Source organism: Eublepharis macularius, chromosome 5, assembly GCF_028583425.1.
Source record: "Eublepharis macularius isolate TG4126 chromosome 5, MPM_Emac_v1.0, whole genome shotgun sequence".
Lineage (NCBI taxonomy): Eukaryota > Metazoa > Chordata > Lepidosauria > Squamata > Eublepharidae > Eublepharis > Eublepharis macularius.
This window is the reverse complement of record NC_072794.1, coordinates 55,678,887-55,703,328: the sequence shown is the minus strand read 5'-3', so window position 1 is coordinate 55,703,328 and position 24,442 is coordinate 55,678,887. Positions and strand designations below refer to the sequence as shown.

The 24,442-nt window shown below is 42.0% G+C and overlaps 1 protein-coding gene across 1 annotated transcript in view; it reads right to left on the bottom strand.

Moving 5' to 3' along the window:
- Nucleotides 1-24,442, bottom strand: part of HFM1 (helicase for meiosis 1) — a 98,079-nt gene that overhangs the window by 49,466 nt on the left and 24,171 nt on the right. Inside the window, exons 9-15 of the mRNA XM_054980361.1 lie at nt 20,883-20,960; nt 20,637-20,798; nt 12,748-12,948; nt 12,569-12,657; nt 10,217-10,260; nt 10,025-10,126; nt 2,720-2,865 (exon numbers count right to left, since the gene is read on the bottom strand). Of these exons, the coding sequence (XP_054836336.1) occupies nt 2,720-2,865; nt 10,025-10,126; nt 10,217-10,260; nt 12,569-12,657; nt 12,748-12,948; nt 20,637-20,798; nt 20,883-20,960 (822 nt within the window). The remainder of the gene's footprint in view (nt 1-2,719; nt 2,866-10,024; nt 10,127-10,216; nt 10,261-12,568; nt 12,658-12,747; nt 12,949-20,636; nt 20,799-20,882; nt 20,961-24,442) is intronic.

Genomic DNA, 24,442 nt, shown 5'->3' with positions numbered 1-24,442 from the left:
TCTAGGGACCAACCACAAGACAGAAACCTTTCTTCTGCCATCTCTCATTCTTCCTCTAAAGAAGAGGAGTGCACACTGGGAGTGCTCACTCTGTGGGCTTGCCTGAGAGGCATTTTGCCTTCTGGGCATGTTCCACGCCTTTCCTCCTTACCAACCAAGTGAGTGGTGGTGGGGAATGGAGGTTGGGAGTGGGGGATCCCCCACCCCTGCTTGGGGACCGATAGCCCTAGACCTGTAAGATGTTGGAACCATGCATGGCCCCCCCAGCTTTTCATGTGCCAAAACAGCCCCCATCATGACTGTTTCAAAACTTGAAATGTGTGGGAAGGAACAAGATCATACGGTGCTAAATTTTCTAAAATAGCATAGGTGGCCACAGGTTGGACCACAGGTTGGACCTGTGGTCACAGTAACATCCATTTGGCTCTAAGATAAAAACAAAAGCAAGCCTTGAGATTGGTTAGGAGATAGAAAGACCCTGAGATGAGAAAGAGATGTGTCCAGGAGAGATTTTTAAAATGGAAAGCTTTCCAAAAATTACAGGCAGAGATCACCATAGGGAGGTGCTTTAGTAAGGCAATGGTGCTCAATGACACCTTGATCAGATCAAAATACTTAGCATAACTGTCATAGGGAAGACAGAGCCCAAGTTAGTCACTTCTCTCTGGATTTATCTTTTGTGCCAGACAAAACCTTTTCATGGCTGATTTAGTTGGGCATAAAATTCAACCATATCAAATGGTTTTTTCTTGCCTGTTCTCCTGGCCAATCTTGCCTCCTTTGTCCTGCACATACATACACATACGCACACATCCTCTGATTTAGGGTCATTTGATTCTCTTGGCAAACAGTTCTTAGATTGGCCAGACATTTCTAACGTTAGCAGGACAAGTGGACTGGGTATAGACCAAAGAAGTAGGGACTAACACTAAAGGTCATAAAAAATGTTCACAAAGGTAATTCCAGCAACAAAACTGCATTTTGTTACTCGTTTGCATTAACAAAACTGCATTTGCAAAGCAGGGTTTGTGTCCAATGGCTCCTTAGAGATCAACATTTTCAGGATATAAGCTTCTGAGAGTCAAAGATCCCTTTTTTAGATACTTCTTCAGGGAGCTTTGATTCTCAAGACCTGATAATCTTGCCTTGATGGTACCACTGGGCTCAAATTCTGCTGATCTACTGCAGACCAACATGGCCTACCTGAAACTATCTGCATTTGCAAACTTTAATTAGCATCACTTCAAGAGATAGTATGACAGAAACACCACTTGAGTTAATACACAAGGAACATGAAACAGAATTCTGTTTTCAGAATTCTGCTTTGTACAATGAGTACTAGCTTCACAATTACTAAACTTAATGTCTGATCTACCTAAAATTATGCTGATCACAGCAATCTTACTCCTTCTGTATTAGGCTCCTGCCAGCAAGCTCTACTGCCCACTATCATTCCAAGCAACAGTGGGAGAAAAATAAAAAATCCAGCAACATCATCAACATCACTATGTCACTCCCAGGTACAATCCAGAAGTAGAAAAGGGTAGCCCTAGGAATCACTGGAAAATCCATGTTTTACCACAGAATTTCCAGTAATTCCTAGAGCTACCCAGAACTGACATACTGATATCACTGATGGCACACACACATACACATCCTTATCCCCACCCCCAGCCCTCCTACAAGTACCTTACCTTGCAAACAAAAAGTAGAGTGCAGTCTGATCATTTACTTTACATCAATGGTTCCTAAACTTTTTGAGCATGAGGACACCTTTTTAACATCAAAGAATTTCACAGCCTCCCCCCATGATAAATAATTTTACTATTAGTATCCCTTGGTTGAGAAAATACATAATGACAAAAAGATCACAATGACAATGGTTAGTGTGCAGATGGATTTGTGGGATCTCTTGCAAGAACTTCACACTGCCCAGAGGTCTCTGACCCCCAGGTTGGGAACCTCTGCTTTACGGTAAAGACTTCTTACAGTTCACTTTGGCGTATCCAATAGAAAGCAGCCTATTCTTAGAAGAAGCAGGAGTAGCACTGCTAGTAAGAGCCTAAGGAAGAGTAGGCCTAGCTGCAATGCAACAGTGTGCATGGCATAGGAGCAGCACATCAAAAGAGGAAAGAATTATTCTGTATTTGGCAGCCAAAGGATGCAGGATTTCAGCTTACAAGAACAAAACAATAATAACTTTATCATTTAGAGCCTGGAAAATGAAGGAATCTAAGCAGTTATATGCATTGTTTTAGTTATCTAACACTGTTGTTGCAAGATGAAAAAAGGTACAGAAGCCCATTTAGGCAGATATGATTTTTCTTCACAATAGTTAGGTATTCCAGTACACAGGAAAAAAGCAAGGACAGCTCATAAAGTAAGCCTAGTGGATAGATATGCCATATTTTGAAACGCAGGAGATAAATTGATGGTACAATGAATTGTTGATTTTGTATATGAGCTTTCTTCTTTTTATATAAATATTTGGTAGAAACTCAGAACCCAAATCAGCTTTCAAGCCTGTAGCATCAACTTTATAGGCTATCTAGTAAACACGGCTGTATTAATTATTCAGATATAACTGCTGCAAACTAAAACTTCACAAACAACTATGAATATAGAACTTTCAGCTAACATTTTTCTGCCCCTATTACTATAAAAACAGGCAACTTGTACTATTGCCATTTTAAAATTAATCCTTAAAAAGAATACTTACTTGAGGTCTCCCTGCTCTTCCAATCATTTGTAAAATATCAGTTTCACTGTATTCCTGAAATACTCCTCCAGCATAATGCATAGTTGATTTTATAACAACAAGGTGTGCTGGTAAATTTACTCCCATAGCAAGTGTACTAGTAGTAACTGCAAGCATTTAAATAGGACTGTGTATTATAAATATGATTTAGAAACCCACAAATATGAAATACAGTTGTGCTGAACATTCTCCTCACTAGCCAACAAAACCATATCCATTAATCTAGCCCCATTATAGAAAATGATCTAAAAACTAGCTGACATTGTCAACTGCTGGCTCAAGGGGCCCCATATCACCCGTGGGCACCATGGCAGCAGCCAACACCTTTCCTGACATCCACCAAGTGTTTTTAGAAAATGGATGGGGCTTATGCCAAGCAGGGCTTCTGATAAGCTATACAGATTTTTTTTTTAAATGATGCTTTGGCAAGCAGCTGCCACCACAGCACAAAGATCTTCACTGCATGACTGAAGATAAGCTATGTGTATCCAAAAAAGGGTTTTAAATAATATGTTCATTTTAAAAGGCACCCTCTTAAACAGAGCGTCCACCTGAAATGTTGAAGATTAACTATTAGAGTTAGGCATAACATCACTCCCTGACATTTTGTGGTTCTCCACCTCCTGTACTATTTGGCATATTTATGGAATTTAAAAGTATAGATGTATTTGTTATCTTGAGAAACTGTTGCAAACTGCAGCTCTCTATGCTACACTAGCAAATGTACTTTATTTTTTTCTCTCTGAGAGGTAGGGAAAAATAAAAGTTGAAGGCAGTAACAAATGAAAGGGTATTATCTGTAAGTATGCTCTCATGCAGTCACAAAAGGCAGGACTACCCCGAAGATCTGTTGACCTGTGCTCTACTTGTACATTTGTAAACAGAGTAAATAATACAAGCACTCCATAACTCTCCTCTGATGTAATAACATAACATTCATTCAGTTTATATACCGCCCTTCAGGACAACTTAAATGTTCACTCAGAGTGATTTACAAAATATATCATCATCTTCAGAACAATCATCCTGTGAGGTGGTTGGGCACAGAGAGCTCCAAGAAGTTGTGACTGACCCAAGGTCACACAGCTGTCTTCAAGCAGAGGAGTGGGGAATCAAACTCGATTCTCTTGTAAGCACTGCTTCTGGAACTTCTTACCACTTGGAGAAGATAGAAGATACTACTTGGAGAAGATAGAAACTACTAACAATATATTAGTAAATAACTACTTCTGCTTTGCAATAACTAGTTGCAAATAATTGAATTTCTCTGCTGATGAAATGAGTGGGATTCTGTCTGCTTAAATGCAGAGAAGTTAGCCGTGTTAGTCTGTGGTAGCAAAATCAAAAAGAGTCCAGTAGCACCTTTAAGACTAACCAATTTTATAAAATAAAATTGGTTAGTCTTAAAGGTGCTACTGGACTCTGTCTGCTTAAATGAGAGCCAAACTAGACATCATGACATACATGAGCTCTACCATTTTAGGAACGAAATTCCTTCTGTTTAGGAAAGCCAAGGGGGCATAATCTTCATCATGACTACAGCATGGAGGGAGGAGGGCATCTGTTCCCTTCACCTACGCACCGATTTCAAGAGTCCAAACACCAAAGTCTTGAAAATGGCATATTTGGGGGGGGGGGGGAAACGACAGGAACTCCTCCTTCCCTCATACTGTGGTGCTGATCAGGATCAGGCCCTTACAGGTACTGCAAACGGAGAATTTCATTCCTAAAATGGCTGAGGCATACCCATTGTGGACCCAGGGATGCTCTCACATCTGGTCTGGTTCTGAGTACTAGGCCATATCAAGGTCTTATTTTTTGTGTTTCATATCATGTAACGTAAAATAGTCCAAGTGCCTAGCACACTGTTGGCACTCATGTTTTAAATACTACAAGTTCTAGAAAAGAGCATCAGTAAATTTAGCAGAAAATCACAAAAATTACTGTCTGTTAACATCCTTTTGCAATGTTTCTTTAAAAGTATGCATCACTAACTTTCTCAGAAAGATAAGGAGTAAAAAATGATGTTAAGTGGTGTATCAGTTCCCTCAGTGTTATGTATTTGTTCTAGAAGAAAAATAGAAAATTATAATCAATAGTCCTTAACGGATTACTGTGTTGGCCTCGAAGCACACTGGCCCAAAGGCAAGGCAGTAGATACTTACAAAAGGGGTCCATGCCCCAAAAGGCCAGCAGGAGAGAGGTTGAAGAGGCAGCAGCAGCAGAACCATGGCCAGGGCCACGTTCTGGCCAACCAACAGCTAGCTAGTGGGCATGGAGGTGCAGTTTTGGCCCCTGTGGGATTATCAGAGGCACACAACTGACCAAGGATGGACCACATAGCCAAGAGTGCAGAGGCAGGCTTGAGTGCATAGCTACAAGGGCAGTAGTGGGCACTAACAGATCTTGGAGAGAGGGCCAGAGATAAAGGGATGGCAGAAAGAGAGCAAAAAGGAGGAGGTAAGGGGGTGGCTCAGAAGGCAGAAGAGGGGACAGGAGGGAAAAACAGAAGCAAGCAGAGCATGAGAAGGACAACTGCCACAGCCAGTAGCTGGCATAAAGTCAGCCCACAGGTGGCTGGATCTAAGAGCAGCTCATGAAGAAAGTAGGCTGGCAAGAAGCCAGAGCAGCACCCAAGCACCTGGGTGAAGTTAACTGCAGGCCAATGTCTTAAAAGTGCCACAAATAAAGCAGGATAAGCAGAGCATCTGGTCTGTGAATTGGTATGTGGCGCAATGGAAAGAGTTTTTGACATGCCTCTCCCTCCAGGCAAGGCCACAATCAATTGAAAATGCAGTTTTATGTTATATTGGTGAATTTATATTGAATCACATTTGTATTCTTCTTCTAATCAACGAAAAGTCCAACCTCACTTTATTCTGCCTTCATAGATTTGAAGGCAGCTTTTGATTCTGTCACTAGGACCAGGGCTTTTTTTCAGTTGGAATGTGGTGGAACGGAGTTCCGGAACCTCTTGAAAATTGTCACATGGCTGGTGGCCCCGCCCCCTGATCTCCAGAAAGAGGGGAATTTAGATTGCCCTCCGCACCGCGAGTGGCGCAAAGGGCAATCTAAACTCCCCTCTGTCTGGAGATCAGGAGGTGGGGCCACCGGCCATGTGACCATTTTCTCCGAGGGCAACCCACTGAGTTCCACCACCTCTTTTCCCAGAAGAAAAGCCCTGACTAGGACTAAATGGTGGGAAAAATTAGAGAGGACTTCAGTAGATCGTAAACTCTTATACTTAATCTGTGCATTATATAATAATACCACCCTTAAAGTTAGATGTAATAGGAATGGGCACCTCTCAAACTTAATTAACACCACTAAGGGAGATAAACAAGGCTGTATTTTGCCCCCCCCCCCGCTTTTTGTTTTCTACATCAATGACATGGTTAATTTAATTTAATTTAATTTAATTTTAGTTTAGTTTAATTTATTGTATTTATATCCCACCCTCCCCGCTTTCGCAGGCTCAGGGCGATTAATTATTTAACCAGGTTATTGACCCAGATTTCCATTCCCCTAAATTATTGAATCATGAAATCTCCATGCTACTATATGCAGATGATGCAGTAACTTTATCAAGGACTCCAGTAGTTCTAAAAAGGGCACTGAAGGCACTTGCTCAGTACTGCAGCAGAGATCATTTGACAATAAACTATCAAAAAACCAAAATCATGGCATTTGGGAGAACACCCAAAATTCAGGTGTGGAATATAAATGGACAGCTGGCTGGTTTTAAGTACTTAGAGGTGGTACTACAAACCTCTGGTTCGAGGAAGGCACAGTGTGATTACATAGCTGATGACAGACAAAAATCTGCCTGTAATATAATTAAATTACTTCACACTAAGGGTGGTCATTATATTCCAGTGACCCTCAAACTATTTCAGGCTAAAACATTAGCACAGCTATTATATGGAACCGTGCTTGGGCCACCTTCTTCCTGTTTTATACCGTTGGAATGGGTACAAACTAAAATTTTGAGAGCTGCTCTTCAATTGCCCTTTGCGTTTCAAATGCCAACTTACGACTAGAATTTGGCATACTAAAAGTGGAGGTCAAGGTGTGCCTTGCCTTGTTTAATCTCTGGTTAAAGTTGGATTTATGGCCTTGGGGCTTAACTCCTTTCATCCTCGAGGATAATTATGAATAGAGATGGGCACGATCCGCATTATGATCGAAAAAAACCCACGATAATGGCGATCGAGTGATCGTGAACCGGTGGATCGTGATTGTCCACGGCCAATGATCCAGCGATCGGGAGAGGCCTGGATCGTTGAGTTTGGGCTCGGATCGGGGATCCAGACACTCAGGCACCAGCAATCTATTCCCCTGGCAACGGAGTCAGGGGAAAACCTGAGCTCTGTTTGCCCTCCTTCTGTCGCCCTGGAAACCTGAATGGAAGCCCAGCTTTCCTTGATCAGCAGGGCTTCCTTCCAACCACGGAGCAGCAAAGCAGTCACAAGTGGGAGAAGACACCCAGGGGAGGGAGGGGGAAGGGGGTGTTCTGTAGCCATGGGCACTCCAATCTCATCCCTGCAAACCCTGATAGGCAGCTCTGATGGCCAAACACAGACCTCCTGTGTTGCTGAATGGGACCTGAGGGGAGACAGCTCGTCGCCGCCTCCCCGTGCCCGCCACGCCCAGAGGCCGCCGCCACCACCCACCTTCCCACATAGCTGGGAATAGCAGCGCAGCCCGCTTTGGCCTCCACGATCCACGATCCACGGATCGGGAATGGGAGATGATCGGTGTGGATTGTTAATTCGGGATCGTCGCTGGCGCCAATCCACGATCAGCTGGATCATTAATTTTTTTGGGATCATGTCCATCTCTAATTATGAATCTGCATGGCTAAAGACAGTCAAAAATAAGGGTTTTTCCTCTCACTCAGTGTTGGAGCTGGGGTACGAACAGGCAAAACTAACCCTAAAACAAAGGATGCAGGATACAGAGCGGCAGATAGATTTAGAAAGGTTGCCAACTTTTTTATCTGCGGACAGCTCTAGATATGTAGCCCATCTCCAGATTAGAGATGGGCACGCACAGCAATACGAACAAAAAAAAGTCACAAACAGCCCAATCTGCTGTTCATAAACAAGCTGTTCGTGAGGCCCCATTCTAAACAAACAGGTGGTCATTGCAAGCCTGGTTCATTGCTGTTCGTCAAGCCAGACCGTCTGGCACCTGCAATCAATTCCCTTGGCAACTTAGGCAGGGATTGTCTGAACTCTGTCTGAACTCCTGATGTTGCCCTGGAAACCCCAATCTAAGCCCAATTTAGCTTGATAGGCAGGTTTTCCTTTCAAGTGCAGAGCTCCAAATTTGTTACAACAAGGAAGCAAAGACCGGGGGGAGGGGGGCTCCCAGCTCTGGCTTAGTTTGCAGACAGTGGAGAGCAAGACAGTTGCTGTTGGCATTTTGATAGAGAGAGTGCATTAGAGCTTGAATTTTCTGTTGTGTGTGGTGGGATAAGGATCTACCCCTTCAAGTTCCAGGGCTGCTGCCAGGCTCTGGGCCAAGCTATTATTTATTATTGGTACCTTTCCTGCTGCCTGCTCAGGTAAAGTTTCTGGGACTGGTGCAGTAGGGATCTACCCCTTCAAGTTCCAGGGCTGCTGCCGGGCTCTGGGGCCAAGCTATTATGTATTATTGGTACCTTTCCTGGTGCCTGCTCAGGTCAGGTTTCTGGGAGTGGTGCAGTAGGGATCTTGACCAAAATTGGATGATGGCTGGAGGAGAGCCTGCTGGGCCCCACGAACAGCCAACCACAAACATGTTCATGAACAGGGCCATGTTCGTGGTTGTTCATGAGTCCCTGTTCGTGGATGGCAACAAACAACAAACATCACGTTCGTGGTTTTTTTCTGTTTGTGCCCATCTCTACTCCAGATGCTTATCTATCTTGACTGGAGGTACCCAACCATAGGAGGGCATTCTCACTTGCAAGATATCAAGCTCTCCCCTCTGCAGTTCGAAAGGGGGATACAAAAAGGTCCAGATGGAAGATAGGTTGTGTCCTTGTGGTAGAGGGGAAATTGAAACTACAGAACATGTTTTATTACATTGCTCCTATTATCAAGAAATTTGCATTAAGTTTGTTTCCCCTATAATCAATAGGCACCCTGGCCACTCAGAATTTGAGTATACCAGAATGCTATTAATAGATGAAAACCCAAAGGTTACAGCATGTAGCACAAAGTTTTTCACGGCAGCTTACAAAAAATATGTGATGAAATGCTGATATCATATTTTAATTTTGTGTAATATTTTTAGTAATGTGGGAGCTAATAATTTTAACCTTTGTCCTCTTGAGAATAAGAATTCTGTTGTTTTATGCTGGTCTAAGACTGTTTTAATAACGACATTGATTGATTGAGTATTCTTCCCAGGCATCATAGGGTTATCTCATTTTATCTTAACAATAATTCTGTGAAGTAGATCAGACTGATCAAGTAACCAACCCAGTTACCCAGTGAGCCTTATGGCTGCATAAGGATCTGAATCCAGATCTCCCTGGCCTGCCACTCTACCACACTGGCTCTCTATTCTGGCAGCTTCCTGTAAAAATTATTATTTATCTTATGTAAAACTAACATTTTCTGTTACTCAAAAAGGGAACCATTTGACACTGAGCTGGAGGGCCTACACAGAACCCTTGGAAGCCAGTCAAGCACTAATGTTGTTAATGGGAATGCCATGAAACTGTTTATCACATATCGTTTCTTAAAGTAGTATACCCATGAGATTATTAGGGGGGTAATAACATGTTGGCTATCCACAATTAAAAATATGGTGCTTTAAAAAAAAAGATAGGCTGGATCCCACAATCTGTCAGTGGAAGGCCCTGCTTCCTAGCTTTCTCCTCCTCCTCAACAGTCCTTTTCAATCCTGAAAAAATTTATTCCCAGGGTTCTGCTACCCATTGCAAATAATAGCCCTGTGGGTTAGGAGGCTGAAGTCAGGAAGGGCAAGTGGGAGAAATCACTCCCCTCTGCCTCTTTTGTGAGCAGACCTCCAATCACGGAAGAAATAAGAGACGGCAATTTTGCCCCATTCCTCCTCATTGCAACCCCTTAATACATGTAGCTACTAGTCTACACAAGTCCCATAAACCTGGAAATAAGTGTTCCTGGGGTTGGAAAGAATAACTAACGGGAGAGGAAAGCCAGGAAGATCCATGGTTCTTGAATGATTCATGAGGTGGATCCAACATAACATGGTAATAACATTTTTAATTTTTCAAATGTTTTTACTTACAAAGCACTGGTATGTCTCCCATATTAAAAGTGGTTTCAATTATTTTTCTATCAGACACCTCAATTCCAGCATGATGATAAGCTACTCCACAGACCAAAAGATCTACAAATGAAAGTCAGAACCAAAACATTACCAGATTTTCTCATCACAAACACACAATCATATTTCCTCCAATTAGCACATCCTACATACCCCTCAGTCTGGCTTCCTTTACTGAATTTGCAGACTTTTGTAACCTGTACAAAATAAAATTATTAATTGTAACATTGTAATAATATACTAAAACAAACTACATTACAAAAAATAAAAAGTTCATTGTGGATGCAATCATGTAATCATATTCTTCATACTGTATAGATATGAAGCACAAAATGTCCTTAGTGGAAAATGTGCTTGCAATACCTTTCACCACCTTCCCTACTTAAACCAATATTGTGGTGCTAAGCAGAGTTACATCTTTCCAAGAATGCCATCCTAAGCAGGTCTACTCAGAATCCTTCACAGGTCTACTCAATTAAGATTGCTTCTAGGAATGTGTTAAGATAGTACTATTAAGTTACTGTAAGGATCTGATTAGAAAATATGTTAAACATGAGTTGGGTTGGAGGAAACTCAACTCATCTTTCACTAGCAGAAAAGGGCTGGCAGGGGGGGGGGCGGGAATGATGATGCCCTTCCTGCTACCAAGCCATGCTCAAGAAACTATTCCCCCTGCCCCCCCACACACACTATTTTTATGGTGATTCCCAAGCCACATATTAAACATGAACTGGATTGGGGTTTCCCACAACCCAACTCAAGTTTAATGCATCATCTAATCAGATGTTAAGTCTATGGGCTTAGAAGGATGTAAATCTGCTTAGGATGGCAATGTAAGCAGAATGGATTTCTTGGGTAATAATTATAAGATTTAATCATTCTGCACTGAAATTAACAATACAAATAATTACTTATGAGAAATGCTTTGAGATTTTTTGCCCCAGTTACCAGGGAGGCCCTGACAGAGACATAGGATTTCCTATAATTAAAAACATCTTGGCTTCTATAAACTGATGAAAAGCTCCCTGTCTACATGACCATCCCAGGCTGCTATGATTCATCTCATACCAGCAATGAACAGCTCATATCAGAAGAGTACCAAAGTGTAGAAGTATGATTTTTCCAGTCCCATAAAAACTCCTCCAACTATGCCTTTTCTACAGCTGTCCTCTTCACAGCTTGCAGTGAACACATTGTTTTCCTTTATGGAAAGGATATACATATATGTAAAGTATTTTATTTACAAGAACCTTACATTTGTTGAATTACCTTATGTTTGATTTTAATCAACATTTTCCTACCTAGAAAATGCTCTGTATATGAATGATTCATTGCCCCTCAAGTCAGGTGGTATCAAACTAGTGATTTGCAAAGGTGCAGCAGCAAAATGCCTGCCAGGGGGATGGCACAGCATGGTAAATAGCTCCTGCTGTCTCCCCACTGATTGGCTGACCTTAATACCTTCTCTACCAATGATGCTTCATCTCACATCTGGGTTAAGGCGGGCTGAGGCAAACTGGTCCCATGGCCCTTGAGGCCATGAACCCCCCATCTGCAAGGCATCCTTTTTGGCCTCCATTTACCCTTTAATGTATGGACAAGAGTAGAAATTTAATCCATACTATAAAACTTCAACATTATAATATACAAGTATAAACTGAGGATGGATAGTTGAACAAATCTTTCTCATCAGAAATATAACTTTCAGTTCATGTAAGTGGATAGTTTGATAGTTTTGTGGAGACAAAAACTATGGTGGTAGAAGGTACCCACACTTCCACTGCTAATCTGTGGTGCAAAGAAAGACAATACATAAGATCATTGTTGATACGCAGATCCCGCAAAGAAAATTAATTCTAGATATTAAAGAAACAAACTGAAAGAAAAACAACAGCGCACCATATGCAGTGAAACTTAACCTATATTTTCCAAGGAGTCACTTGAAAAATATGATAAGTGAAATTATCACTAGCATAATCACTTCTTGTGATTAAAGTAGTATCAGTATGAGTCTCACTGTCAATTAACTCAAAAAGCCTCAAGCTACAAACCTTGATGCTGGTGATTTTATAAACTGGGTGGAGACTACAACTATTGCTAAATATGACATTGACTACAGAAAGATCATTACTACATTGTAAAGCACAGAAAGCTTGGGATGAGACTGCAAATCAACCTTTCTATCAATCAGTTGGGAGTATAAATACATTTAAAACTGCCTTTTTGTTTTTCACATGTTCATACCAACAGAGAGGGACAGGCTAAAAACCAGGGCCGAATCCACATTACCTCCGCGCGGCGCTAAATGTCCGCGAAACACCCGGAAGTATAGCGTCTTTCAAGCGCGATTTCTGAAATCGCGCTTGAAAGACTCTATACTTCCGGGTGTTTCGCGGACATTTAGCGCAACACCGGGACGCGCGAAGGTAATGTGGATTCGGCCCTGTTAAGTCATATGTGTGAATTCACTCACATACTAGGATGAATCCTAGGTTGAAAAATTACCTTTGTTTCTGTTCTATATTCATAATAAATTTAGCATCTTTTGCTAGGACAGAAGCGGCTTGCTGAACTCCTTTCCTTGTGGCACAGAACTGTAAATAAGAGAATTCACTGTTGGTTCTAATAATGCTAAAACACACACAAGAATTTCACAATCACAAGGGGAAAGCCAAAGTATATACCACAAGTGAAGGTTTTTGTTCAGAATACGTTTGAATAACACTAGCTACTTTGTAGTTAAGTGTTAAGTCAAATTTGAATTCCGTTTGGTTGCTACTGCAGGGAAATCCAAGAACTATTTTGCGAAGCTTCACTGGTCGGTGTTTTTCATCTATTTTTAGACATACAGCAGGGTTCTTGCCATCTGAAAGCCATTCTGCAATCTTTAAAGAGAAAAGAAAGCTTGTTAGGCTTGAACTGGAAAACAGTGCCCTGGGCTGAAATCTTGAAAGCACTTGTCCAATCATGCTCCACTTAAGACATGGAAGTTTCAGTGAAACAAATATTTTTAGGTCCACAGTATTGTGTTATTCAATGTGCTCTTCTTGCCTATGAACATAAAATATTGACCTGATATATTTTTACTATATTTTATACCACATAATGCTAACACAGTGGTTAAATGGTAAGCATTTCCATATATGAGTCAAGGCTGCTTTATATATTATGATAATCGGAGAGATATCTATGATAGATATTCATAATCAGAAAAGAGTTACATTCTGTAATTTTTCATTTGTCACATTCATGCCACGAGTATATCATTCAATATAAAATATTTTTCAATAGAAAGAAATTTCAGAGGTCAGTTGCACTGATATGCTCTGGCCTTCAGTTAAAAATTATATAAAAACAATTGATATGAACATAAGAAACTGCTTGATACTGAATCAAACTATTTGTTCATTTGGCCTAATACCAACATGTTGAGCCAAAATAGGGAAGGGGGTTCATTAAATCAATATTTCCTATCTGTTAAAAATATTCAACTTCCTCAGTAAATTTCTCTCTCTCTCTTTTTGAGAATGCGTGCAAAACAGTTTACAAGGCAGGTGTTGTGGGGGAAAGAGAAAGCATGAATCGCCTGATGGGGAAACTGGGCCAGTACTTATTTACCCTGATCTAGTCACATATAATTAACTAGATGGGAGAGGATGTGAATGGAGATAAATCCTTATGTACACTTGCTGTTAAAAACATGCAACGTGATTAGACTACATCCATGTGCAAAGTACATCCACATCCTCATTCTGCTGCAACAACTAGCTATGTGTAACTATGCATAACTAAAGCTAGAGCAGAGCAAAAGTCTTGCCCGGGCAATGAAATAATGGGTTGCACCTTTCTGTAACTGTTGTTCATTGAGTGTTCTTCTGTGCAGGCACACATGGGAACTGCGCATGCACAGGTCAACCCAAGACGTATCAATGCTCCAAAAGGTGCAAGACGCTCGCTTGGCCTTTTCGCGTGCTTTTTTCAGAGGACACAGCTATAAAAGGCAAGGTGAGCAGATCCCTCCCATAGTTCACTAAGCCGCCAGTAAAGAAGGAGAAATTGGCATATTTAAAGAGCACACAGCAGGGAAAGGAGGGAGGGATGTTCTATGACCTGCGGAGGGTAGCCCCGTGATCTAAAGGCCCCACTCATGGTCCTAGCTTCCTTGATGTAATCAAAATGATTAGTGGCATTCCTCCTAATTCTTAGAAATTGCCCATAAGGTATATTGCGTTTAAGGACGGAGCGGTGATGCGACGTAAAATCTAGGTATGATAATTTGATAATTAAAGATGCAGAGTCAGTTATACCATTAATGAGTTGGATCAACACCCTGGATCCCAATATTCGTTTCATACATCAAGGCAGTTTGGACCAGGTCACTTTTTTAGATGTAGTGGTATTCAAGAGATCAGCCAACCTATTAGGCGTCAGGCCCTATCGCAAGCCCACGGACAGAGCAGCATACCTAGATTTTACGTCTCATCACCGCTCCGTACTTAAATGCAATATATCTTATGGGCAATTTCTAAGAATTAGGAGGAATGCCACTAATCACTTTGATTACATCAAGGAAGCTAGGACCATGAGTGGGGCCTTTAGATCACGGGCCTACCCTCCGCAGGTCATAGAACAGGCGAAATTACGAGCGGAGCAGCGCTCCCGGAGGGACTTACTTACCTACAAGTCACGGGAGAACAGACCCGAAAATAAAATCACGTGGGCTATACATTTCTCTCCCCTATCCGGGGGAATTGTAGGAATTATTAGGAGAAATTGGCATGTCCTGACTGATGTTCCAGGTTGCGAGGCCCCTCCACGGATCGGCTTTAAGAGAACCAAAAGCCTGAAGGATGTCCTTGTGCATTCGGATTTAAAAGATTTGACCACCATTAGCAATGTCCCACAGGGGCATTTCCCCTGCGGCCGTTGCAATGTTTGCTTCCTTTGTGTAGATCTTAGAACCATTACCCATCCGGTTCACAACAGTCCGCTGGAATCTAAAAGCTTTTCCACCTGCTCCACACCAAACGTCGTTTACTTGATCCAGTGTAGTTGCAAACTGGTGTACATAGGATGCACCACCCGTCCGGTCCGTCTGAGGATTCAAGAGCACCTCTCTAAAATACGGACTCGGAGCGAAGAGGCTCCTCTTACCCAGCACTTCATGAACCATCACGGAAATAAGAGAGAACTAGTCTTTACGGTCCTGGAAATAGTTAACAAACCTGGCAATGCAAACCGCTTTTTACTACAGGCAGAGGCGCGTTGGATTTTCTGCCTCCACACAATGTCTCCTGGGGGTTTCAATAATGAGCTTGACTATTCATCTTTTTTATGACCGTCCTCCACACATTGGCTTGGAACCTGTATTCAGCTATGATTTTCTAACCCATGTACCTTGAATCTTTCCATGTGTTTACCTCGCTCCAAATGGTCATAAGCAGTAGGTAACGAAGTCTCAGTCTCAGTGCGTTTTAAGGTATTTATTGTATGTATTGTATTTTTGGCATTAGCATGTATTGTACAGCGTTGCAGTTGACTGATTTTGCAGTAGATCCGAAATTGGTGACTTTCACTTTAATTTACATGGAACTCTGACCAGCCACTGTATAAATCATGGGAGGGGCCAAGATTCTTTATCCCAATAATTCGTCATACTCACTCTAAGGATATGAATTTTAAGGTGTAGAGTGGTTCTTTGTAAGTAAGCCTCCTATCACAGAGAATATATTGTTTGGTGAAATGTTTGGGGAAGTGTGGAAAATTTCTTTTGTGATTTGTTCACAGAGATTTTGGCTTGAAGAAAGAAGAATTTACTTCTGAAACGAGTAGTGAACAGGTTGACCCAGCTCGTCGTCCACCCTCTTTTTTTCTGCACTCCAGTTTGGCAGACTGATTGTGCTGTCTGCCCTCCCCCGGTTTAGCCGTTTGGACTTATTTACGGACTGCCAGCATGTTTGGGCTTATTCAAGCCACTTCACGGATGTATTAATTTTTGCCCTATATTGGCTAATTTTGTATTGTATCCCATTTGATTTCCACTGTTGTATTGTAGTGACATTGGGTATTAACAACGATAACATTCAGACTGGTGCCCCTTGGTGTTCTTCCTCGAGCCCCGCGGCTCCTTGGTTTTTGTTTGTCCGTTCATCATTCCACCAGGTTAGAGATCTGTGTATAACCCTCGGAACCGAGAACCGCTTGTACGGGTTCCGGTATTGCGGATGCAATACCTTGACAAACCAATTTTGTAATGGCTGGAGCCGCAGCCTGGCAAATGGTACTATCAGTGTCAGAGAGGCCATGAAACTTAACAGTTTTTTTGAACTGCCTTGCCCTTTGGTGCCTGCAAGAACGCACCCTGCTTAGAGTGACTAGGCACTGAGTTATTTGTTCTGTGGTGGGAAAAACCTGAGCTAATGTGGAGTCCAACACTGCTCCCACAAATGTTACGTTCTGTTGTCAAACCAGGGAAGACTTTTTGAAGTTGACCCGTAGCTCCAATTGGTGGAGGGTCGACAGGACTAAGGAACTGTGATGAGAGACAGACTCCTTGGACTGGCCTGCAATAAGCTAGTCATCCAGAAAGGAAAATATGGTGCAACCTTTTTCACTGAGGTGACCAACCATATATATATGTTATATGTCATATGTTATATAATTTGGTTATATATATATATATATATATATATATATAAATAAAATTAATATCAATGATACAAACTAGAAGAAACCATAAACCTATAAAATACAGACAAAAAATCATAAAATTAAACATAAAAGGAGTAATCGAAACAATGCAATCTGTTACAAACACAAGAATCACAATAAACAAACACCTAAACTTCATTGCATTGAGGGGATTACATCTTTAGCACATTAAAAAATCCAGAACTGGTTTCCATATTTTATCATACTCAAATTAAAGAACTACCAAACGTAGGTCACTAAAAAGATTATGCATAACTCTACCCATCAAATATTGCTCCCAGATTTTCTGGTACCATTTTTTAGCAATGATCCCGTGAGGGATTTCCAGTTCCTAGTAATGACTAAGTGAGCAGAGGCAAACAACATCGAAACAAGAGATTTAGTATTTCTATCCAGCAAAGAATCGGCCCAGAAATCCAGTAACAAAAATTCCAGGAAGTATGGCAATGAAATACGCACCATGTTGAATATCTCTTTATGAACTGCCCTCCAAATTCCTGAACAAAATTCCTGAACAAGATGGCATTCCCACAACATATGCAGAGCCGTGCCTTCCTGCTTACAAGATCTCCAACATAGTGGGCTCAAAGACCTGTTCATCTGATTCAATTTGTGTGGCATTAAATACCAGTTGGACAACAACTTGTAAAATTAGAATATAATATTCCAATAACTATATTTTTTGGAGGGAGAGTTCCATATCTGTTTCCAATTAGATTCTGAAAAGACCAGTTTTTTTTAATATGATAAAAGGTCTTTATGTGTCACCATTAATAATAATTTGTAAAGGGCAGAAATCATGCCCTGTTTACCATAATTCCCATTCCAAATTATTTCCTCAAAAGGAGTTAGTGGCCAAAGCAAATCCTTGGACCTCATCAGATTAGTGATCAGATGCTTCAACTGAAGATATCTAAATCAAGCTATCCCAATTCCAAATCTTTCTTCCACTATGGATTTATCCAAGATTGCTCCATTTTTAATCCAATTACTAATTATCAACAACTCAGAGTTTCTCCATTCCCTAAATTCACTTAAATCCTTTCCTGGGAGAAACCAGTCTTGATTAACATTAACATCCGCCCTGAGCCTGCTCGCGGGGAGGGCGGAATACAAATACGATAAAATAAACAAAACATTAGGGGGGAAATACCCAGAGCTAAAATTTTCTTAGATTTGTCCCAGATTTTAAGCATGTTGTCTAATAGGGAGTTGGAGGAAATCATAACCGGCCTGTTTTTAGCAGAGGACCAGATGGTTACTGGTAAGGAAAATAGTCAAGAAAAGAAACTTTCTACAGAGATCCAGGCTTCAGTTGGGTTCAATTTTAAAGCCTGAATCAATGGAGCCAAAGAAGAGGCTGCATAATATAAAGACAAGTCAGGGACGTTCAGACCACCTAGACTCAAGGGCTGATGTAATGTCTGAAACCCAACTTGGTTTACGATGAGACCAAATAAACTCATTGAGAGCCCTTTGCCAGAGCTGTATTTTCTTTGGGAGTATTTTAACTGGGAGGGATCGAAACAGAAACAGAAACTTAGGGAGAATGAAAGATTTAACCAGTGAGATCCTATCAAACCATCAATAATCTTGTTTTTTTTCCATTTAGAAAAAAAGGATCAACACAGATTTTAAAAATTCATCAAAATTTACATGGGTGATGTCATTCATAAGTATAGGGATATAAACTCCTAGATATCTCATCTTCTTAGTAACCCACTTGAACGCAAATCATGTTCATGTAACTTAGCTACTGAACTAGAGGTCAAATTAATGGAAAACAGCTCCAATTTCGATTTTTAAACCTGAAATAAAACTAAAAAACTGTAGGGTATGCGAGATTGATTCTAGAGAGTCAACTGGTAAAGAGGTAAAAATCAAGATGTCATCGGGATAAAGCAAAACCTTATGTTCATAGTCCCCCCACTTGAATGCTGTGGATCTGAGGATTCTGCCTAAGGGCTTCTGCCAGTGGCTCCACAGCAAGTGCAAAAAGGAGAGGAGAGATCAGACAAGCTTGATGGGTACCTCTATTTATAATAAATAAACCAGATTTCAGATTGTTAGCCTTGACTTCGGCTTGAGTGGAAGAGTAAAGAACCTGTAGAGTATAGAGAAACCTAGGGCCAAATCCCATATGATGAAAAAGGGAGAGAAAATAGGACTTTTCTATAGAATCAAAAGCTTTGGTTTGTTTGGTTTTATAAAGGTTGTCTAACTTCCTTGATGCTGCTGGCACGGATGCTAGAGTCGACCAAACTTCTTTTGTGACGTCTATCATTCCCTGCATGATGGGAAATACAACCGGGCCTGTTGCTTTGGAGTGGAAAACTTTAAATACTGGATCCACTGATGTTGGAGCAAAGCAAGTTACTTCAATCTCCAAGGACCTTGTCATCCTGGCCAATTGTTCTGAATAAAGGTCTTCAGTAGGAGACACAGCAGAGTCCTCCTTTATGCATTCGGGAGGAGATGGCTTGGATGTCATGTCAGAACCAAAGTCAGATCCATCAATTGATGGATCAAATGCTGATTCCATGGGCTTGGGATCTTCAGGAACCATTGGAGGAACCGAGGCTGGTCTTGCCTTCGTGACTGAAGGACGAGGATCAGGAGGGTAGTATTTGAGGTCTTCCTGAAAATAGTAGTGTTGTGGAGAGTAGAGACCTGGGGAACCTATGGCCATAGCCATAGTAGGAGTATGGAGACTCGTAAGGGTATGGAACCCATGGGCGTCTATGGCTTCTGACCACCTTTAGACAACTCTCGGTGGCAGTTGGAGCTGAAGAAGCCACTTCCTTCTGTGCAAGCCACACTGGGGAAGGTGGTAGTGGAGATAAAGCTGCTTCTAGTTCAAGGAGGTCTGGTAGAACGACAAGAACCAAAGCTGATTGACGCGTAGGAGTCGGCGAAGGAGTTCTTGGAACTGCAGGTGGGCTGGATGCCACTGAGGCGGATGAAGCCAAAGCTGAGGATTGTTTTTCCTTCTGCAGTCTCAGAGCCGGGTGCTTATCAGCATGCCTCGACTTCAGCTTGGCTTTTTTTGATGCTAGGTTGGAGAAAGACTGAGGTGGGCTGGAATCTTTAGTAGGAACCAACTGATTAGTATTATTGGCACTTGGAGTCAAAGTAGAAAGAACTGACTGGTTCGTATTACCATCACTTGGAGCCAAAGCAGGAGGTACTGAGGTGGCCCATTCTGGGTTCTGCAGTCCTTTCTTAGCAGTTTTAGTCACCTCAGAGTTGGAGACACCCTTCAGGGCTGACTCCCAAAGAGTGACGACTGTTCATTCCGGGCCTTAGGTGTGAACTGGTTACAAATGCCACATCGTACAGAGTTGTGGACCTCGCTGAAGCACATGAGGCATTTTTTATGCCCATCAGATTGGGCCATCTTGGAACCACATCTGAGACACTTTTTGAAAAGCACCCTCAAAGTCATATCTTCTTCTTTCCTTTTTCTCTTTCTGCTTGGAGTCAAAGAGGAGCTCCTGTACGATGTGGCATTTGTAACCAGTTCACACCTAAGGCCCGGAATGAACAGTCGTCACTCTTTGGGAGTCAGCCCTGAAGGGGCTGTACCACAAAGCTCACTAGAATAGCAAGTAAAATAATTTGGATATTAGTGTCTAAATTTCATTTGTGCTCACCAATTAGAAATTAATAAACTAAGGAGAACTAAAATGTTTGTCTTTAAAGTGCATATTTGCATGACTTCTTAACGCAAAAATTGTCATAACAATGGGAAAACTCCAAAGCAGTACCCCCCTTTTCCTTTAAATACAAATATATGCACATATATATTTTTGTACAGAAAAATACACACAGAAACAAACAAAACGTAATTAACTTTTCTTACATCTTCAGCATTTGGGATTGTTGCAGAAACTGCCACAAATCTCATGAGATGTACACTGTCATGGTTCTCAGAGCTACGTGAAAGAGAAGACTGAACTGTTTTCATCCGGCTAACCACAACCTCAAGTGTTGCACCACGGCTTTCATCTTTCACGACATGTACCTTTGGAGTAAAATTAGAATACAAGTGAAAGAATATGCACTACTTATAATCTCTTACATTAAGAATAATTTGATACTGCTATACCTCATCAATAAGAAACAATTTCACTAGCTGAACTAAAGAGTTATCTCTCCACTTTCGAGTCATGCTGTCCCACTTTTCCTGCAGGAAAAGAGAAAGAAAAAAAATATTATAAATATTAAGCACATTCCATTGCTACTGCTCCTCTACTAACTTAAATGGGATTTTAAAAGGGATGTGTGCATAGGTATAGCCTGTTTAAAAGTATACCCAGAATATACCTTATTGGTATTTTACAGGTATATTCGGGAATCCAGATCAACGGCCTAGATTCTCAGGTATACTGATATTCCTATTATGATTAATCCCAAAAATATTAAGAACAGCTTGTTTTTCTGCCTTTGGAAGGTTTCCCAGGTAAAAGAAGGGTGGTGGGAAGGAGGAGGATCTCACAGGGCATTAATGGTTTGGCATTGTTTCTGTTGGGCTTCGTTGGTTCTTTTTACATTGGGAGGCTTTTGGCCAGTGTGTGTTTTGTTAAGACTTCTGAACCCTGGAGAAAGCATTGGATTTTTTCCCATAGAAAACAATTTTCAGAGGCCCATACAATTGGACTCCTTGACCCAATCTACTTGAAACCTGGGGGGGGGGTGTTTAGACAACAGGCAGCCTTCACTCCACTGCAATTTTGGTGTAACTTTCATGAAAATAGTCCATCCAGCCTCCCCAGAAAGATTCTACCATAGAGCATAATGGACCCAGTTTTCAGAATCCCACCCCCCAAAAAACAAGATCTAAATACAAAACCAGTACAGGTGAACTCAAATCAGGAATACCAATATTTATGGCCTTCCCAATACCTAAATAAAAAAATACTATTTTTAGCACACATCTCTATCATAGTACCACTGTTCTACTCATCATTCCCCAAAATATTTCATAGAAATACAATGAAACATATTATTTAAATATCTTTTTTCAACTTTTAAAAATTTGTTCTAAGTAGTACTTGCAGTTAATATGGTAATTCAAGAAAATTGTTCCCTCATACAAAATAAATCTATAGTGTATATGGACTAAGAATCCAAAGCTCGATCAAACTCATTGATACAAGTAAAATATTGTGCTTTGTTTAATTTTATTTTACAAAATGTATAGCCTGTCATTCTGCCCTCATAAGGGCAGAAAAGGGGATTACAGAGGAAACACTGATTAAAACAAAAAATTCTTACCTCACTGGCAAAAGATGACAACAGAAGGGGTCAGTTGAGTCTTCCTGGAAAAAGAATTCCAGCGTTTTGGTGCCATGAACAGAAAAGTCTTTTCCTGCGTTGCCATCTATCTAATCTCAGGAGGTAAGGGCAGGGCTTTTTTTCAGGGGGAACAGAGTTCCGGAACCTCTTGAAAATGGTCACATGGCTGTTGGCCCCGTCCCCTGATCTCCAGACAGAGGGGAGTTTAGATTGCCCTCCGTGCCGCTGAGTGGCACGGAGGGCAATCTAAACTCCCCTCTGTCTGGAGATCAAGGGGCAGGGCCACCAGCCATGTGACCATTTTCTCCGAGGGCAACCCACTGAGTTCCACCACCTCTTTTCCCAGAAAAAAAGCCCTGGGTAAGGGCAACAGAAATGGGGCCTCTCATTTTCTCCTTACTCACTATTTCATCTTTCCCTTCCCTGGAAAGTCCCCATAGCTTTTCTACTTTTCCTCCTTCCTTCTCTCCTTCCCACACAACTGCCAAGCTACCTTTTATTTGCTCCCTTTTCTTCAGCTCTCCCTCATTTCCACTTCCTGGGAGCAGGGCCTGCGCCACCGTTGAGGCAGCGAGGCAGGAGCCGCAGGCGCCGCAGGGCCGGAGGGGGCCCCGGGGGTGGAGGCACGCATCCTGCGCTGCCGCCGGCCAGCCCCGCACCGCCGCCGGCAAGCCTTGCGCCACCGCCGCCGCCCGCCCCCAGGTGGGCGCAGCAGACACGGGCCAGGAACGACAGGTGGCCGGGGTGGCGTGCAGGTGGCCTCCTCGCTCCGCCCCAGCCACCTGCCGGCAGCACTGCGTAATGAAGTCATCATGTGATGACATCATCACACAGTCCGGGGCCGGCTCGCCTCCAGCGCCAGAAACCCTGGTGCCGGGGCTGCCTGGGAGGATCTCCTTGAGAAAACTCTGTGCAGCTCCAGCTGCCAGGCTGTAGCAGGCCCAGCTGAATGGTGACAACTGCTGTGACAATCTGCAATTGGGAACCTGAAAAGACCTGCAGAGGACACCTCGCTTTCCCCTGTATCCCCCTCCCCACACTATATCCTCTTTCTTCCTGATCAGCTCCTATCTACAATTTTCCTTGCTTCTTTTGTCCTTCCTACCCATCCACCAACCAATCATTTACCTGCTCCCCATCTTCAGCCATATTTATTATTCTACTTATAACATTCTCCTCTGTTCTATTTTATCATGGGGCCTAGGTGAGACAAGTAAACTGGGTGGTAGTGGCTCGTCTCTCCTCCACCAGATCAAGGGCATTCTCTGTGACGGCCCCATCCTGGTGGAATGCTCTGTCCAACAATATGCATGCCCTGCAGGACCTATCTAAGTTCCACAGGGCATGCAAGGCAGAACTATTTCAGCAGGCCTTTAATCAGTTATGATGCATCACAGAATTTTGTCACCTGGTTGTGTATGTCTTTTTTTACTCTTGGTTAGAGATGGGCACAAACCGAAATACTAACCAAAGCTTGTGATGAACCAGGCCGGTTTGTGGTTCATGAACCAGTGGTTTGTCAGAGCCCATTTCTGATGAACCGCCATGAACTTTAGGCTGGTTTGTTTAGTTCGTTTTTTTGGTTTGTCACTGCAGCCAGCCTGGCGCCGATCAATCAGTTTCCTAGGCAACAGGGGATGGACTTCCTGCAGACCTTCTGCTGACATGGAAGTGGCATTCTGCTGGCCGGAAAGTGACTTTCTTCTGATCCTGAAGTGATGATTTGCTGACCTGGATGTGACGTTTTCACAAACCAAACGGACCGGTTTGCTAATCAGAGCAGATTCGGGAAATGCAACGAACCATGAACTGCACAATTCATTTTTTCCCCCAGTTCATGCCCATCTCCACTTCTGGTTATATTCTTATGGGACTCCTCAATTGTAGTGATATGTTTTTAGTTTTAATATATAATAGGTATTGTTGTTTTTAATGCTGTAAACCACTTTGGGCCTCGTTCAAGGGAGGGGCAATATAAAAGTCTAAAAACAAAATAAAAAGTAAATCACCTGGTGGTTGTTGGTGGGTCTGGCCCTTTGAGGCCCTTCCTCAAAGGCCGAAACAGCCCTGGAAATGGCCCTGCCTCCTCCCTCTGTCTTTTACCAAAGCTTGAAGGCTGGCAATATTGTTGTGGTTGCCTAACAAAGGCCGCAAAAGACACAAACAGGGCATTTGTTTCTTAAAGGTACAGACCCTGTTTCTATTATTCAGGGGGGTTTACTCTGCCAATTATTTTTTTTAGATTTCAGATTTTTCTGTAAACTTCGTTTTTTTCCCTCAAGTTTGTAGAAAGATCAGTCTTATCTGTTCATGGCCCCAATCTCTGGATATAAATATCCACAGGTGGAACTGCAGATTTTTCCTTTTTTC